General features: G+C 32.6%; 1 protein-coding gene across 1 annotated transcript in view; it reads left to right on the top strand.

Annotated features, from left to right (window-relative positions):
• Positions 1–13,976, top strand: part of LOC137643262 (uncharacterized) — a 28,135-nt gene extending 14,159 nt beyond the window's left edge. Inside the window, exons 7-8 of the mRNA XM_068376103.1 lie at positions 11,062–11,455; positions 13,512–13,976. Coding sequence (XP_068232204.1) covers positions 11,062–11,455; positions 13,512–13,649 — 532 coding nt within the window. The 3' untranslated portion in view covers positions 13,650–13,976. The remainder of the gene's footprint in view (positions 1–11,061; positions 11,456–13,511) is intronic.
• Positions 13,977–16,360: the final 2,384 nt, after the last annotated feature.

Raw genomic sequence — 16,360 nt, 5'->3', positions numbered from 1 at the left:
TCATATATCTTTATTCTCACCTGTAATGCCAATCTTCCTACTCTATTAGCGTCTCCATACTTCCTAACGTCTTTCATCCTATATTCTTGTTTTGTATCTGTTTTTCTTATGGTGAGACTACGGTCTCTCTCTCTCTCTCTCTCTCTCTCTCTCTCTCTCTCTCTCTCTCTCTCTCTCTCTCTCTCTCTTTAAGGGTCAATCTCTAATGCATTTATACTCTTATCGTTTCAATCCTTCTATTTCTAACAATCCCCTTAATTTGTCTATTGTTTTTTATATAACAATAACTAAACTTCTGAGGATTGGTGTTAAGTTCTTCCATACTACGGCACTTGCTTAAGGCTTTCACTTCTTTATATCTGTTATTACTGGAGGAAATAAGTTAAGCCAGTAACATATATCAGGGCTTCTATTCTGATGTTTTTTATAATGGTTATCAACTTTCCACATTTGGGCCAAAATTTGTACCCTGTCCTACATTTCCTTCAGTCCTAATTTCCTCAACACAGCTGACTGGACTATTAATTGTAACTTTGTCCTTCACATTTAATTTGCATATCAATTGGGCACCATCTGTACTTATCTGCCATTTTACCCTGTTCTTTAATACAATCCTTCAAGCTTAACTTATTGAAACCCTTTTTAAGGTATTCCAAAATCAAAATAAAGTGTAGGCCCCTAATTAATTATTATAGTCAATTACAGTGTTTAGTATCATAGTATGATTTGCTATTGGATCTATACCCGCCATCCCTTGTCACTGAAATAGACTAACCATATCGCTAATATCATTCATAATTTTTACTAGTCGTAATTTCTCAAACATCTCACTCGAATCGCAATAAACAGTCTTCTTCTGTTGTGTATATCTAATCTGATCCCTTCAGAATTGTCCACCAATAATACAGTATTTCAATTCATCCCATTTATCTGGTAACATCTCATTTGTCTTTTATTTGATTTATAATTTCTCTAACGTCATTTTTAAGTTGGGCCAAGATTTTCAACATTTTGTAGCTCATCTCTTGTCCTTCTCTCGTATTCCTATTTCTCGGGAATTGAATTATTATATCTTCATAATTTATAATTTTTTGTTTACTCTTTTTCATCATCCAATTCGACATCAAATAATTAATTTTTTTTTTCACCTTGTTCTCCAATATTTGTTTTTATCTATTTCCAACTTAAATCTGTATGATGATATTCAAATTCTTTCCAAAATCTCAACATCTTTATTTCTGATGGAAATCAAAGTACTGTACAAGCATTATGTCCGGGTATATATATTTTTTAAAGTCCTAGAAGGCTGCTCCTTTCACTCCACCTTTTCTTTTGATCTCATCTACGGTCTTCATTGTCTTATTTGCATTTTAACATATTTTTATAATAAATTATATTTAATTTTTATGGTCTTTTTTCCTTTTTTTTTATCTTAATTGATATTCTTACTCTTTTTAAATATCTTACTGAATTTCTTATTTATCCTATTAACTTTATCTTGCCGTATATTATACTTCTATTTTACAGTTCAGCTACCTTGAATGATTATGAAAAATTCTGCAGCATCAGACTCCTCTTTAAACCTTTTCAAATCAGAATCCTTTTTTTCTAGAAGTTTTATTCCAGCTGTGACCAAGTTGTCGAATAATCTTCCCAATCAGGTAGTTGAATCAGTGGAACTTCAAACGCTAAAATTTGCAGCAAATGTGTTTATGTCTGTCTTTATAGTTTATATATATGAAAGATCTGTTATAATGTTGTTACTGTTCTTAAAGTATTGTGTTTTAACTGCTCATTACTCCTCTTGTAGTTTATTTAGTTCCTTTCCACATTGGGCTATTTTTTCCCTGTTGGAGCCCTCGGGCTTACAGCATCCTGCTTTTCCAACTAAATTTGTAGCTCAGTTAATAATAATGATAATAATAATAATAATAATAATAATAATAATAATAATAATAATAATAATAATAGGGTGTTACTAGTCATTACAGACGGTCCATCATCTTTCTTTTGAGTCCGTAATTTATGATTGTCAGCATCCATTTTTTACTTCTTGCCCCTTTCCCATATATTTTTCACTTTTTTTACAATTTCTAATATACTTTTCACGTCTTGTCCATTTTCCAATGTACATTTTCCCTTCTTGTCCATTTTCCCATATACTTTTCTTGAGTAGTAGTAGTAGTAGTAGTAGTAGTAGTAGTAGTAGTAGTAGTAGTAGTAATTTTAATGAGGCCCCTAGAAATTTGTTGTTAAGTTCATTACCTCCGCCAACGAAGTTGAAAGGAGGTTATGTTTTCGCTCCTATTTGTGATTGTAATTTTTGTGCGTGTTTGTTTAATCGTAGAGTAATGAAATTTGCAGGGATTGACTGTTATGTAAAAAGCAGGACATGACTAAATTTTGGAAGGTCAAAGTTACGGTCAAGCAAAATGTCCAATTCACGTAATCAGCCATAAGTTTGGACATCGTTGTCACAGAGACTTCAAACTTGATTCATATTTGAGTATGAAAATACACGCCAATTAATACATGTTGAGGTCAAAGGTCAAGGTCATGGTCAAGAAATCAGCTGCCGCGGCAGAGGTCTGCTCTCTATTGAGTGCCCCTCCAATTAAGCGAACCATTGTCTCTTTTGACCCTGTCTTATTCTCTTCCTTGCTGTCTTAGTATATATAAGTAACTTGTTAAATCTAATCAAATAAAACTCCGCCAGACTATGGTTTACTATAGGTTGATGAAAATATTTTCCTTTAAATATGCGGAAATAAAAAGCAACAGGAATCAGACGTGTGTACCAACGCGTTTCTGTGGTTACTAGAAACGTACGAAGCCCACCTCGGTGAGACCGTGAGTATATAAACAGACTCTGGCAACAAACTGTTGTATACTCACAGTCTCCTTGGTCACTCTCAGCCATCAGCTAAAAGGTAAAGCATTACTTTCGTTAAGGAAGCAAAATATGATTAATTAAGTGTTGTTTCTAAGTGCTCCCAACTAGTGACTTAAGTGTAATCATAGGTATGTGCATTAACATGTTTTAAGTGTTATCGTTCAGTGTTTTGTTATAATCTGGTCAGCGGATATGAAAACGTCTCATAATGGTGAATCATATTTATAGAATAGGATCAGTTGAGGGTCTGTGATTAAAAAATACAACTTGTTTAAATTCAACTTATACTGGGTTTAGATTTGACGTCGTAAGACGAAGGAGGTGCTAACTTTATTAATCTATTATTTCATTATATTAGGTTCATGATTGACGCTTTGCTATGGGACTTTAGGTTCTTCTGTATTGTACTTTTCCCTAGTCTCATGTGTTCCGTTAATTCATCTTATGTCTTCCCCATTTTCAATACATAGTCCAGCTCTTATTTTTTTACTCGAAATTAGTATACTTACTGCTGCATGTCGCTTTTGTCTTCATACTACTGTTGCAGTTCGAACATTCAGTTTTCTATTTTAAACTCTGAGCCAGTGATGAAAGAAGTTGTTGCAAATTAGGCCTATATACATTTTCACATTAACAACACCTACATTTTCCTGTATATTTCCTCATAGTTTGATTTGAGTATTATTTCCTGCGCTGAATTCTGTCAGAGATACATATGTATTGTTGTCTACATAGGCTATTCATCTTCGACCTGCCCTTTCTATTTTTAGTAGTTCCTTTATTGATCTAAATCTAGCTCTTACTTGCACTGAGTTATTAGTGGCCATCGTTTCACTACATATTCCCACCGGTCCAGAAGTATCTTTTTCATAATTTATTTTTTTATTCCAAATAGAGTACTATCTATGTATTTTCAATCTCTATTTACGCTTCCTTCCTTCCATCCATCCATTTGTTCAACCTCTTTACTTTGACTTCATATAGTAACTGCCATGGGCGTAGGATTAAAGGGGGGGGGGGGGGGTGAGTGTTGGCGGTTGCTATAGGGACCCTCCTCCCACTTATTGCCGAAATTTTATTTTTTTACCTTTTACTTCAGAAAAGATTAAAAGATAATAAACTGCATAAATTTAATAACTCAGAAAAGATTCAAACATTTTAAATTACATAAATTTAGTAACTCACTCTTCATAAGAATTATCCTTCAAAATCAATTTCTCCAATAGAAGGGTTTTGTTTACGTTCATTTCCATGGTAAAGTATGGCATTATTCTATATATATATATATATATATATATATATGTGTGTGTGTGTGTGTGTGTGTATTTATATATATTCATATATATATATATATATATATATATATATATATATATATATATATATATTTCTAAGCTCGTGAATCCATCATCTTCTCTCCCTTCCCTTGCTCAGTTTGTAATCTCTAGAGATCCATTCTGTTATTCTAATAGTCCATATATCATCTAACAATATCGTTATATGTCCTGCTCACGACCATTTCTTTCTCTTACATGCTGTTAAAATATCCTCTACTTTGATTTATTCTCGAATCCATGCTGCTCTTTTTCTGTCTCCTAGATGTATTCCCATCATTACTCTTTCTATAGCTGAGTTGTAACTACCTTATGTTCTAAGTTAGTAGACTTTAAGTTTCTGATGCATAAGTTAATACTGGTATGACCATCTAATTGAATTATTTTGTTTTTAGAGAAAGTGGAATTTTACTTTCCATAATCTCTTTTTGTTTACCAGCAACTCTCAATTCCATGATAATCCATCATTTAATTTCGGTCTTATGTCCATGGGAAACCCTCAGTGTATGTCCTAAGTACGTATATTCATTAACAATCTATCGGTTCGTCCTTAACACTTTTTGTTGTCTGCGTTTTCATTGAACATTATCTTAGTTTTACTCTTCTTCAGTTTCAGTCCTACATTTTTGCTTTCTCTATTCAAATTTTTACCATCTTTTTCAATTCCTCCCATGATTCACTAAATAGAACTAAATCATCTGCAAATCTCAAGTTGTTAAGGTATTCCAAATAATGTCAATTCCTACAATTTCTCAATCTATATTCCTAAAAATCTAGAAACTCTGTGAATTATTAAGGAGAGATAGGGTCTCTTTGTCGAACTCTTCTCAACTGGGATTTTTCTCTAAATTTATATATTTTTAGGATTGCTTAACTATCCATAGAGACATCTTCAAGTGTTCTAGCATAAGAAGTATCTATTATTCGTCTTTGAAGTGCTTTCATTACTGTTGAAGTTTTGACAGAATCAAAAGCTTTCTCATAGTCTTTAAATGCCTTACATAGTGATTTTGTCGTACTCGGTTGATTTTTTCATTAGATGGTTAATGTACTCTCTTGGTTGATTGAAGTCTACTTTCTTTCCTTTTTGTCTAATATGATCTTGGTAAAAATTCATATATTACTGAGATTAAACTTATTTGGCGGTAATTTTTCAGGTCTGTTGTGTGTCTCTTTTTTTTAATTAATAAAATTAGATTTTTCCAAGATGAAAATATAGAGCAGTATTGCAAACATTTTGTGTAAAGTTCGGCGAGATTTAGTATTGTGTAATATTCTCCATTTATTATTAAATCATGTGTTAGGCTTTCTTCTGCTTTGTATGTTTTCATTTCTTTTATTTTCTTATTTTTTTTTTTTTTACTTTCGGTACCGGTGTTTCATTATTTCTATTAGAAAAGATTTTTTTTTTATAGCACTGTTGTATATTAGTGTATAGAAATCCTATACCATTTTGTTTCACTCAAGCTCTTGTTATAACTATTTTCATCCGTTAAAGCAAATATCTTGGCACTCTGTTCCAAGTCTTCTTTTCATTAACTTGATCTTTCTTCCTCTCTTTAGTTTTTCGTCTCATTCTGCTTGCAAATGTCTTGTGTTTTTTGTTTGTTTATGTTTCTAGATAATTCTGCCAATTCTACTTTATCTCATTTGGGTTTTACCCTCATCTCCAGTCTACTTTATTAGATTTTTGTTGGTTTTTGGCAACTATCCTTTTTCTTGTTAAAAAAACTTTTCTAGCTATCTCTTGGACTGATTCAAATACCAATTTTGTTAAATTACTATTAATTTCTTATCTATTTTCTTTCATCTTGGTATGTAGCTAGGAGCACCTATTTTGTATTCCTAAACTAAACTCGTCATGTTTTTGTTTTATTACTGGATTATTTATTTTCGTTCTTTCTTTCTTTCCTCAGATCTACACAAATTTTGCTTCTTACAATTCTATGGTCACTTGAATTTAATTTTTTTTAGCACTTGTAAATCTTTAAGTAGATTATTTTTTTTACACTGATAATAAGATTTATATCGTTTTTCGTTTCTTCGTATAGTTGGTTTCTCCATGTCTATTTTATATAATAAAACGTAAGTAAAAACATAGTACAATTCAGAAATTGAAAGCCCTAACTTCGTCGATATTGGGATTGAGTTTATAGCAAAGGATAAACATCATTAGTGTGTTTTTGGTAAATTCATCAGGTATGCCTACCGGTATTTCATTATAGTCCAAATATTTTATTTTGTTGTTGCTACAAGCTGCTCTCAAATGCCAGGAAATCGCATCTAAAGGTGTTTCCTCGTAAAAGATTTCTGGGGTAGGACCACCAGACCAACCCCGTCAGTACCTTTCCAAACTTTATGCCCCCCCCCCCCCGAAAAAAAAAACGCTCTTATGCCTCTGACTGCTCCTTATGTTCTGTATGGAAACTGAATGGCCTTCCGGCCCCTAGTTTTTGGTTTGGTGGCTCAGAATCAGAAATCCTATCACCATCATTCTTTCGTAGAAGAATGCTTATGCTATTCCGTAACAGAACTGATTATTATTATTATTATTATTATTATTATTATTATTATTATTATTATTATTATTATTATTATTATTATTATTATTATTTGCTAAGGTGCAACCCTAATTGGAAAAGCAGGAAAAGCAGGATGCTATAAGCCCAGGGGCTCCAACATGGAAAGTAGCCCAGTGAGGATAGGATACAAGGAAAATACAAAATATTTTAAGAACAGTAACAACATTATTATAAATATTTCCTTTATAAACTATAAAAAACTTGAAAAAAAAAACAATAGGAAGGTAAATAAGATAGAATAGTGTGGTCGAGTGTACCCTCAAGTAAGAGAACTCTAACCAATGACAGTGGAAGACCATGGTACAGAGGCTATGGCACAACCCAAAACTAGAATCAGAAATATTATTATTATTATTATTATTATTATTATTTTCCTAGTAGGAAAAGCAGGATGCTATAAGCCCAGGGGCCCCAGCATGGAAAATAGCCTAGTGAGGAAAGGAAATAAGGAAAAATAAACTATTTTAAGAATAGTAACAACATCAAAATAAATATTTCCTGTATAAACTATAAAAACTTTAACAAAACAAAAGGAAGAGAAGCTAGATAGAACAGTGTGCCCGAGTGTACCCCCAAGCAAGAGAACTCTTTCGTAGAAGAATTCTTATGCTATTCAGTAACAGAACTGATTATATAACAATATTCTCACAATGATAGCATGTTACTTATTATATCACGCATTATTTCCATCTTTTCCTTTTAAATGCAATCCCTTCATTTTCTAAGTTGATGAATCAAGAAGTGATATTCTATTCCTTATTACTTTAATTCCATGTCATGCGTTTTGTTTTGCATATTATCTTAATAGCACTATGCCGCACTTTGCTCTTATCTATTAGGAATTTAATATTTTGGTTTTTCCTCATGTTAATTATCGGCGAGGAATGTACAGTAGGATAGACAAAATCAATAATGACCTTGGGAAATTCGCAGAATTTCCATAAACAATTTTGCAAGCTTCCCTGTGTCATTATTGATTTTGTCTATCATACATACAAATATTTTAGAATCCTGAGCAATTGTAGTTTGTGGTATAATTTCAATATGTTTTCATCATTTCTTTTAATATTTTATTTCCAAGTAATAGTTTCTTATTGAAGTTTGATGCTGTCACCAATAAAATTTTAATTTTGTTATTTAAACTCATATTCTACACACTTGTAAAATAGAGGCCTTTTGCGTCAATAATTGTTGGAGGAGATGATGATGATGATGATGATTGTAAAATGAAACTATCTCCTATTCTACTGTAAAACTGTCATGGTAATCCTTATCTTCATTCGTTCTCAATAGTTTTCAGTTCCCTCTTTATCGTCATCATAAGTAATCTATATGATATACTTAATGAATTTATATGTCAAATTTTTTGCCCTTAGTGTTTATTTTCCTTTTTTTTTTTTTTTTTTTTTATAATAGTAAGGTTCATTGGTGCTTAACAGAATTCACGTAGGCAATTTGTCACAGCTGATTTCTCTGCTTTCAGTGTTTATAGGCATTTCTTGATTTCCAAGTTAATTTGTGCTTTCAACCTAGGGCTTATTTTCCTCAGTGTTTTCATAAGCTAAAAGTGCCAATATATACCTCCAGAGATGTTACATCCTGCTATATCCATCCTCGTAGTTTGTCATCCAACTCTGCCATCTTATTTCTTTGTTCAAACTTCTTTTATACGTTCACGTCTTTGTCTTTTTATTATTATTATTATTATTATTATTATTATTATTATTATTATTATTATTATTATTATTATAATTATTATTATTATTATTATTATTATTATTATTATTATCATAGTCCCAATGCATGGTTCACATGTACAGTAGTACGAGTATATTGATTTATTTGCCATTAACTTCTTTTATACTTGGATTATTTCCTTTTTCATAGTAGAATTTCATAAAATTTTTAACAGTTTTTGGCTTTTCGTTATATACATATTTTTCCAGTTTTCATTCTTATGAAAATTTCAGATTGTTTATGCATATTTCCTTCTTTACTCCTATTAAGTGTATTTTAATTCTCTTAATTACCCATCACTTTTCTGCCTGTTTCAGTTCCTCCCTATCCTCTTTTAATCTTGGTAAGGGTAGAAGAGACTCTTTAGCTATGGCAAGCAGCTCTTCTAGGAGAAGGACACTCCAAAATCACACCATTGTTTTCTTGACTTTGGTAGTGCCATAGCCTCTGTACCATGGTCTCCCACTGTCTTGGGTTAGAGTTCTCTTGCTTCAGGGTACACTCGGGCACACTATTCTATCTCGTTTCTCTTCCTTTTGCTTTGTTAAAGTTTTCATAGTTTATATAGGAAATATTTATTTAAATGTCATTGTTCTTAAAATATATTATTTTTCCTTGTTTCCTTTCCTCACTGGGCTATTTTCCCTGTTGGGGCCCCTGGGCTTATAGCATCTTGCTTTTCCAACTAGGGTTGTAGCTTAGAAGTAATAATAATGATCATATCATTATTCACCCAAAGTTGTTCCTATAATTTTGATTCATATAGTATCTTCCTCTTCTATATCTTCAATAACTTCACAATGTTTTTCAATCTCCATTTTAGAATCTATTATGTTAATCCATACATCTCCTTCAATTATATATTTAATTATATATTTTTTTCTTCAAACTCTTTACACCTGGTCTTTAGTCTCTCGCTACTTACCCTCTCTCTCTGAAAATGGGCGCGTTCGATTTTACAGTTTTTTCTCGATTTTATATCTAGAGTGAATAGATTTTATAGATGTAATTGACAATTACATAATCAATTCCAACTTTCTGTTGTATTCATCAACTCTTTTGTTTCTATTATTATTATTATTATTATTATTATTATTATTATTATTATTATTATTATTATTATTATTATTATTATTATTATTATTATTATCATTAGCCGAGCTACAATCCTATTTGGAAAAGCTGGATGCTATAAGCTAGAGGGCTCCAACGAGGAAAAATAGGCCAGTGAGGAACGGAAATAGATAAAGGAATAAACTACTAAAGAGGTAATGAACAATTAATATAAGTTATTTTAAGAACAGTAACAACATTAAAATACATCTTTCATATATAAACTATAAAAAGAGACTTACGTCAGCCTGTTCAACTTAAAAACATTCGATGCAAGTTTGAACTTCAGAATTTCCAACGATTCAACTGCCTGATTAGGAAGATCATTCCACAGCTTGGTCGCAACTGGAATAAAACTTCTAGAATACTGTGTAGTATTGAGTCTCATGACGGAGAAGGCATAACTGTTAGAGATTACTGCATACCTAGTATTACGAGCAGGATAGTGCTGTCTGGGAAGATTCGGTAAAAAAAAAAAAGGATAGATTCAGTCTCATTGTCCCATGTTACCCTAATATTCCTTAGATATTCCACCTCTACTTCATTATTATCTCTGTTTAAATCTTATCTTTATTTCGGTTTAAAGGGAATTAATCTTATTACCCCTATACTTTTTATCTCAAATCCTCTATATTCAGTAAACTGAATTTTAAATTTTCCTCCTCTATTATTGGTTTGACGTTTTTTTTACACACACACACACACACACACACACACACACACACACACACACACACACACCCCATGGTACCTGTAACTTCTTTTCGCACTGGCTTGCTTCTCCATTCTATAGTAACCTCTCAGGTTCTCTCTTTGCTTGTTGAATATGGTGTATTGAAAATTTTTCTTATTCGTCTGTAACTTGAGTAACTGATATTTTCGGCTTTTCGCAGTTTTGTCTGAATTTCCTCTTGTAGTGTCTATATCCTACTGTATTCTCTTATTTATATTCCTAAAATCTAAACTCTTCTTTTTATATCCCCTCTTTGCCCACCGTCTCTATTTTTATTCCATGCTTTCCTCCACAATATAAATTTCTAAGTAGTTTTTCCTTTTTAATATTTTTCATTTGCGTTTCTTATCTCCTCCATTAGTCATATCTGATGTCCTTTACGTGCATTGGTGTTTTTTTTCTACGTTTGTTGCTCATATTTCAGCCCAATTTATACCACAGCTTACTTTGCCATATCTATCTTACTCATTTATATGTAATTCAACTCCTTTGGTTGTTTATATACTACCTTCTTATATTTTGATGTACCTGTGTGCCCTCTCCTCCACTACATAGCTTATACTTAAAGCTTTCAATGTGGAACTGTTATTCGCAGTAGTTGCACGCAACCCTAAGTTTGTTTGTTAGTTCATATTCATATGATATGCAAACATATATCCTTTTTTTTAGGGAAATGGTTGTACCAGTAGAAATACCAAAAGATAATCTAGAACCAAATGCGGCACCTTCCGTCGAACCAGAGGAAAGAGGAACGATGATGCACAAATCTGCAAATACTTTAAAGCAGCAGAATGCCCCCAATGTTCAAAAGGAGAATCAGAATGCCCCCAATGTTCAAAAGAAGAATCAGAATGCCCCCAATGTTCAAAAGAAGAAGCAGAATGCAAACGAGACCACAAAAGGAAGTAAGATGAAGGGTTTGACGCCGTATCAAGGAAGCCGCCGCGCCTGCGGGATGTTCTATTGCGAAAAATGCAAAAAAGGCTGGTTCTCCGCCAATTCTTGGGCAGATTGCTACCAGAATTGTAAAGGATGCAACGGGGAGATTTACCCTTACGCGCAAGTAAGCTGCTGTAGATTTTTTCGAAGGTTTCTATCCCTTGCTTCTGTGAGTTTGAATTGAATTTGTGTAACTGTCTAGATTGCTTTGTGCAGGTTTTTATTTCTGTGTTATTTTAAGTTTCTATCAATAAGTCATACATTTATTTGCAGTTGATGGAGGCTTGTGTTTTTGAGTTTTGCAGGATTATGCAGGTTTAAATTTTCCAGTTATGTGGGGTTGTAAAATGAGCTTTATAAAGCCTTTTGATTAATCCTTCTGGTTGATAAAGGTTTATGTCCGTTACTGGAGGTTTCTATTTCAGATAGAATTTGAGCTATGTGCAGCTCACTGTTTCAACAACACTGCTATTTAGAATCATCTGTTGCACTAATACTCAAATTAGATTCGTCCTATGAAGAAGTCTGAACTTTCCATCTTCGTCTCAGTAGGGTAATATGTAATATTCATTGAGGGGCATTTGTCATTTGATGGGTCAACTTTAGACAATAGGATATTTCCCATTCAATTGACATTAACTTGGTATTGCTTGAACGTAATTTTCCTATTCGCCTTGGCATATTTGTGCATGTTTTGCATTAAATCTTGAGGAGTAATGAGAAATTTTCTAAGTTAATTGAATTTATGAAATGATGAAATAAGGGAACATATATAGTATGTACAGTTGGCTACATTAATTCCGGTACACTTTGCTGGAAAATATGGAGACAGCTAACGGCTGCAATTTATAGTAGGTAACTATGTGTTTAACAAAAGAGAATCTGTCGGCAACACTGCCTGTAAAATGAGTTGTTGAGGTTGTAAATAGATGGTCAAAATTGTTTTTTTTTTCTATCAATTTCACGAAGTGCTGTAAAACAAATAATAATTTTCTATACAGAACTTCGTAAAATGAATGAAAATGCTTTTGATCACACGATTACATCGGCGACTTTGTTTTACAGGCAACGTTGCCAACAGTTTCTCTTTTGCTAAACACAAAGTTGCTTTCTACAATGCACGGCTGTCAGATGTCTCTTTAGCATCCTACGAAATGTATCGGAATTAATGAAGCCAACTGTACGCATTAAAGTATGCGTATGCATAAGTGATTGACATCTGTTATAACAATGTTCTTGGTGGGACACTCCTCGGTAATTTGTCTGTTATCAAAATTAAGAATGTATCAGCATTTTTATTATAAAACGTTAATAATTTACAACAGATTCATATTCCCGCTATGATTACTATTCGGTGTGTGTATACATCTGAATGACTAATTACTTCCGTTCAATATTAGCGACCTCTTACTTATCGTAACGAAGGTCCAGTAATACTCGAGCAAATTTCAAGTCGAGCCAAGTTAAGAAATTCAATCACTTTAGATGATGTTATTATATAAACTTCTTTAATTGGTAAATGCTAATTAGAGAAAAGGGATGTATTAGATGCATCACTAAATTTTCCTTGTCTGTTTTTCCCATAAAGTGGTCTAGTTTTTAGAGATATTTTTGTTGCATAGCGTGAGAGATTGATTGTGCTTTTGTGGACTTCACTAATCGAAATAACGCAAATTTTATGATATAATCTGTGATACTGGAAGTTTCTAAACAGAGTAATGACAACTTAGTGAGATGGCTTTGCATGGCAGTAATACTTGCAAATACTACTCGGCTGTCAATGTGCAAAAAAAAAAAAAAAAATCTCGTTTAAGGAGGCTGGTGCCTGAAGAATTAAGGTTTATATAGAGAGGGTAATTTGAAATATGAGTATTTGTTTTATTTTAGTATGAAATATAATCATTTATTCTTATTAATCAAGGATTATTTAATTTAGAATTTCATATATATTCCACCCTCGTCTTCTCATTGTCAGGTAAATGTTGATTCAGGTTTTGTCTATGAATGATTTTATTAATACTCTAAAAAAGTTTAAGCTAAATAAAAGTTTGAGTAGGATGATAGAATATACTGATAAATTACTATAGTTAAAAGCAAATGAAACTGATTTCTCAAAATCTGTTATCCGAAAATTAACGGTTAAATTTCTCCGGTTTACCTTCATTGTAATGCAATTTCAGTTTCCACCCGAGGTATCCGGAGGGGCAAGAAGGAACGTTCCCCCTCATCCACAGGACATGTGTCAAAAGTGCAAGCAGCTACGCCGCTCTTGTGTAAACCTTTACCAAAGTGACGTTTTCCCGGAAAGAGAGGAATGAGGATCGCAAGGAAGAACACTTTCTTCTCAGCACAAGAAGGAAAATACTTTACTGCCGTCATTTGAATTGTGTATAAAAAAAAAAAAAGGTTGCTTATTATGTTAATACAAGTGTGCGCGGACCTTCAAAAATGATGGCTAAATATTTAGATAGATATGCACACACACACACACACACAGATTCAGCACTTCCTATCCTCTCCCCCTTTCCTCTTGGGGTACCCTGTCTCTCCTCGGGTAGGGGAGCGCTACCCGAGGGACGGGGAGAGACCGAGTATTTATACGTCTGGTAATGCCGCTTTGCGTGACGGGCAATATATATATATATATATATATATATATATATATATATATATATATATATATATATATATATATTTAGCCAGGCACTTGCTCTTTATTACATAGGGAAAGTGTATGGCAGTTCATGACATTTACACGTTTACTGTGTGAATTTATGATGTTCCAAACATCCTACTTGAAGAGAGTGAGGTTTTTATTTCCTGCGTTATAGGAAATCCCACGATTGCAGTTTCTTATTACTTCAGCATTAATTATCCAGACACTGTTACCGATGACACAAGACTCATTAATGGAGCACGATGCCCATGAATGTAAACTTAAGATCTATATACAAAGTACTTTTTACTTTATATTTCTAAGCACACGTTTGATTTCTCTGTATAATGCCTATAAATAATCAATACTCAAATATATCAATGATGTTTGATAAAAAAAAAATTGTTTTTTTGAGTTTGTGAAATTGTCTTTCTAGAGTTCCATACACATGTTAATCTCTTACTAAAACGGATACAATTTTATTTAATCGAATGTGCCCTTTGAAGAAATACAGTTCGTTGGTTTTATTTAGAAATAGAGGACGTTGTTTTGTTACAATTAGTAGTCCACCAAATTGTTCAGACTGTTTTCTGTATATTCAATTTTTTCTTTAAATGCATATCTATATAAGTTTACAAATGTAAAGCCAGTTTATTTATACATGAAAATAAAATATTTTTCTACGTAATGTGGTCTTTTAATAATACTAGATGCCTGTCATTGTGAATAGCCTAACTCGGGCTAGGTCATCTTGAACATAAAGTACGTTACTTAGAAAAGATTGAATTAAAGATGATAGCGGAAGAGTTAGTGACGACAGTGCACCTCATGGGGTGGGGTGTAAAACTAGGATAATTTCCGTTGGAATATTAAATGCCAGAAAGAAATGAGCAATAAGAGGTTTTGAGAATAAATATTAAACCTGAAAACATATTTTAACAAGAAAGCTTCATTCATTATAAAAAGGAAGTGAGAGATGTGCAAATGATGAATAGCATAGTGATAGAATAAGATCTCTCTGGAGGGCCACTGCACAGCCTTGGTCATGCATTCATTTTGCTAAAACGAAAAGACGACGAGCAGTAGAAATTACTCCACCTGAAAAAATGAACCATGACAATTCCTACTAGCTTTGTCAGACAAGAAACTTGAGGAAAATGAAGGAGATCGAATCAAAGAAATTGAAAGAGCTACAGTGATGTCTCATGAAAGGTGTGTTTGATTGATTGATTAGGAGTTATCTGGGATCACCTGAAGATAAGCGACCCCAGATAGTTCTGAAGATAATGGACCCCAACTCCACTCACTTGAAGAAGAGAGATCCTGATTTTCTTCACCTGAATATAAGCGACCCCAACTTATTGATGTCTCCAATTTTTTCCACCTGAAGATAAGCGACCCCAGCGAGTGTTGGGGTCCCCAACCTTCAGGTGATCCTTTATATATATATATATATATATATATATATATATATATATATATATATATGTATGTATATATATATATATATATATATATATATATATATATATATGCAGATTTCTCTGATAAAATATATATAAATATCAATCATTTTTTTTTAGATGTTTAGAATATTATCCTGAATCCACTTATGCAGTGGAAGTTTAGATTTAGCAAAGAATGAGTCCTTACAAATAGAAACTTTGCTTTTAAATTTAGTATACTCTTTAAATTGGAATTTCTACACATAATTAACTTGCACAGAAGACAGTTTAGTCTCTTAGCCATTAAAGAAAAATAAGAATTTTTCTTTTTTAAATACCGTCAATTTAAAAAAAAATCTATTTGCTACCCTATAAATAAGTTTGTTAGCACTTTTATTGGTTAGTCTCACTCATGTCGTTACACTAATAATAATTAACTCATAAATTGGTTAGCTAGTTTGTTAGTCCCATTCTTTTTTTAAATTCCTCACCTGAAGGAAAAAGACCCCATTTTTTTCCACCTGAAGATAGGCGACCCCAGCGAGTGTTGGGGTCCCCAATCTTCAGGTGATCCGTTATATGGTATCCTGAAGTAGAGTTTGTACATATATCGACTACATTATAGTTTCCATAATACGCTAAAAAGGGTGTGTGAAAAGTGATGGCCCAACTCAAAAATAAAAGAAAGCATATTTTAGTAACAATTTAAAAGCATAACATATACAATAAAATTAAAATATGACAGAAATATGAAAAAAATAATAGGCCTACTTTTGTCTATCTGCTAAACTAAAAAACATTTGCATCAGATTAAGGTTTCTCAAGTTCCATAGTTTTGACCAAAATATTACAATTTTACGAGCTGTGGGTAGCGTGTCGCCGTGTCAGCATCCCAAAACATGGAACCTTATTCCTCTAACTAGCACCA

Source organism: Palaemon carinicauda, chromosome 6 (genome assembly GCF_036898095.1).
Source record: "Palaemon carinicauda isolate YSFRI2023 chromosome 6, ASM3689809v2, whole genome shotgun sequence".
In the NCBI taxonomy this organism is placed as follows: Eukaryota; Metazoa; Arthropoda; class Malacostraca; order Decapoda; family Palaemonidae; genus Palaemon; species Palaemon carinicauda.
Note: the sequence above shows the minus strand (reverse complement) of the source record. Positions and strands in the feature narration are given on the sequence as shown.